Source organism: Nanorana parkeri, unplaced genomic scaffold, assembly GCF_000935625.1.
Source record: "Nanorana parkeri isolate BGI_ZX_2015 unplaced genomic scaffold, ASM93562v1 scaffold2249, whole genome shotgun sequence".
NCBI classification, from domain to species: Eukaryota; Metazoa; Chordata; class Amphibia; order Anura; family Dicroglossidae; genus Nanorana; species Nanorana parkeri.
The window spans coordinates 38,408-39,533 of NW_017308517.1; the positions used below are offsets into that span (position 1 = coordinate 38,408).

The window sequence follows — 1,126 nt, forward strand, 5'->3', positions numbered from 1 at the left end:
CTGTGGAGGTTCTCCTATAGATTGTGTCCTGAGGCCGGCCTCCTCTTATTGTCATTGTCCTCTCTCTGTGTATAGTGTGTGTGTGTCCCCCTCTCTGTGTGTATAGTGTCCCCAGTGTGAGTGTTTCCTCTGTCAGTCTATAGATTTCCCCTCATCAGTGTGTCCACTTTCTGTTTATAGGGTCCCTTGTCTTTGTATAGTTTCCTCTATCGGTGACGCCGTGCCCCTTCTCTGTGTATAGTGTCCCCTCGGTGACGGTGTCACCCCTCTCTGTGTATAGTGTCCCCTCGGTGACGGTGTCACCCCTCTCTGTGTATAGTGACCCTTCTCAGTGTCGCCGCGCCCCCTCCGTGTCTAGTTTCTGAATCCTCTTATGTTGCAGCCCTCACCTGCCCGGTGAACTCTGTGTCTGTACGGAGAGCGGGACGTTATACCTGTGGAACCTGGAGAGGGGGTAAGTATCTGTTACTGCCTTTGTGTTGCCCTGTTCCTCTCGCCCACATTTTATCTTTCACTCCTCCTATGATCCGGGGTTACCCGCTCTGCACTGACATCAGCAGCCATTGTTCTCCCATCTTCCTCTTCATCCTCCTTTCTATAATCAGCAAATAACATACACCAGTATCATCATCACCACCACCACCAACCGTCCCCGCCACCTCCATTACAGTGTCTCTGGCAATGTCGGCCCTCTCTATCTCTTGATTACTCCATTATTTTCCCTCCCAAGGTCCAAAGTAGGTTCTCTCTCTCTCTCTCTCTCTCGCCTCCTTAGCTCCCTATAACCAGCCAATACTCAGCACTCCGGCACCGCCACCATCCCCTCTCGCCTCCTTAGCTCCCTATAACCAGCCAATACTCAGCACTCTGGCACCGCCACCATCCCCTCTCGCCTCCTTAGCTCCCTATAACCAGCCAATACTCAGCACTCCGGCACCGCCACCATCCCCTCTCGCCTCCTTAGCTCCCTATAACCAGCCAATACTCTGCCATAGCATGCTTTAGGCACCACCATCTTCCCCCTTCTGCCTATCACATTCCACAGCCTGGCAATGCCCACCTTTCCTTCCTCCATCCTGTTTCGTCCTCCTCCCTATAACCATACAGTAGCCAATACTCCCCCCCC

General features: G+C 53.0%; 1 protein-coding gene across 1 annotated transcript in view; it reads left to right on the forward strand.

Moving 5' to 3' along the window:
- Window positions 1–1,126, forward strand: part of TAF1C (TATA-box binding protein associated factor, RNA polymerase I subunit C) — a 14,091-nt gene that overhangs the window by 7,100 nt on the left and 5,865 nt on the right. Inside the window, exon 9 of the mRNA XM_018573132.1 lies at window positions 383–454. Within this exon, the coding sequence (XP_018428634.1) occupies window positions 383–454 (72 nt within the window). The remainder of the gene's footprint in view (window positions 1–382; window positions 455–1,126) is intronic.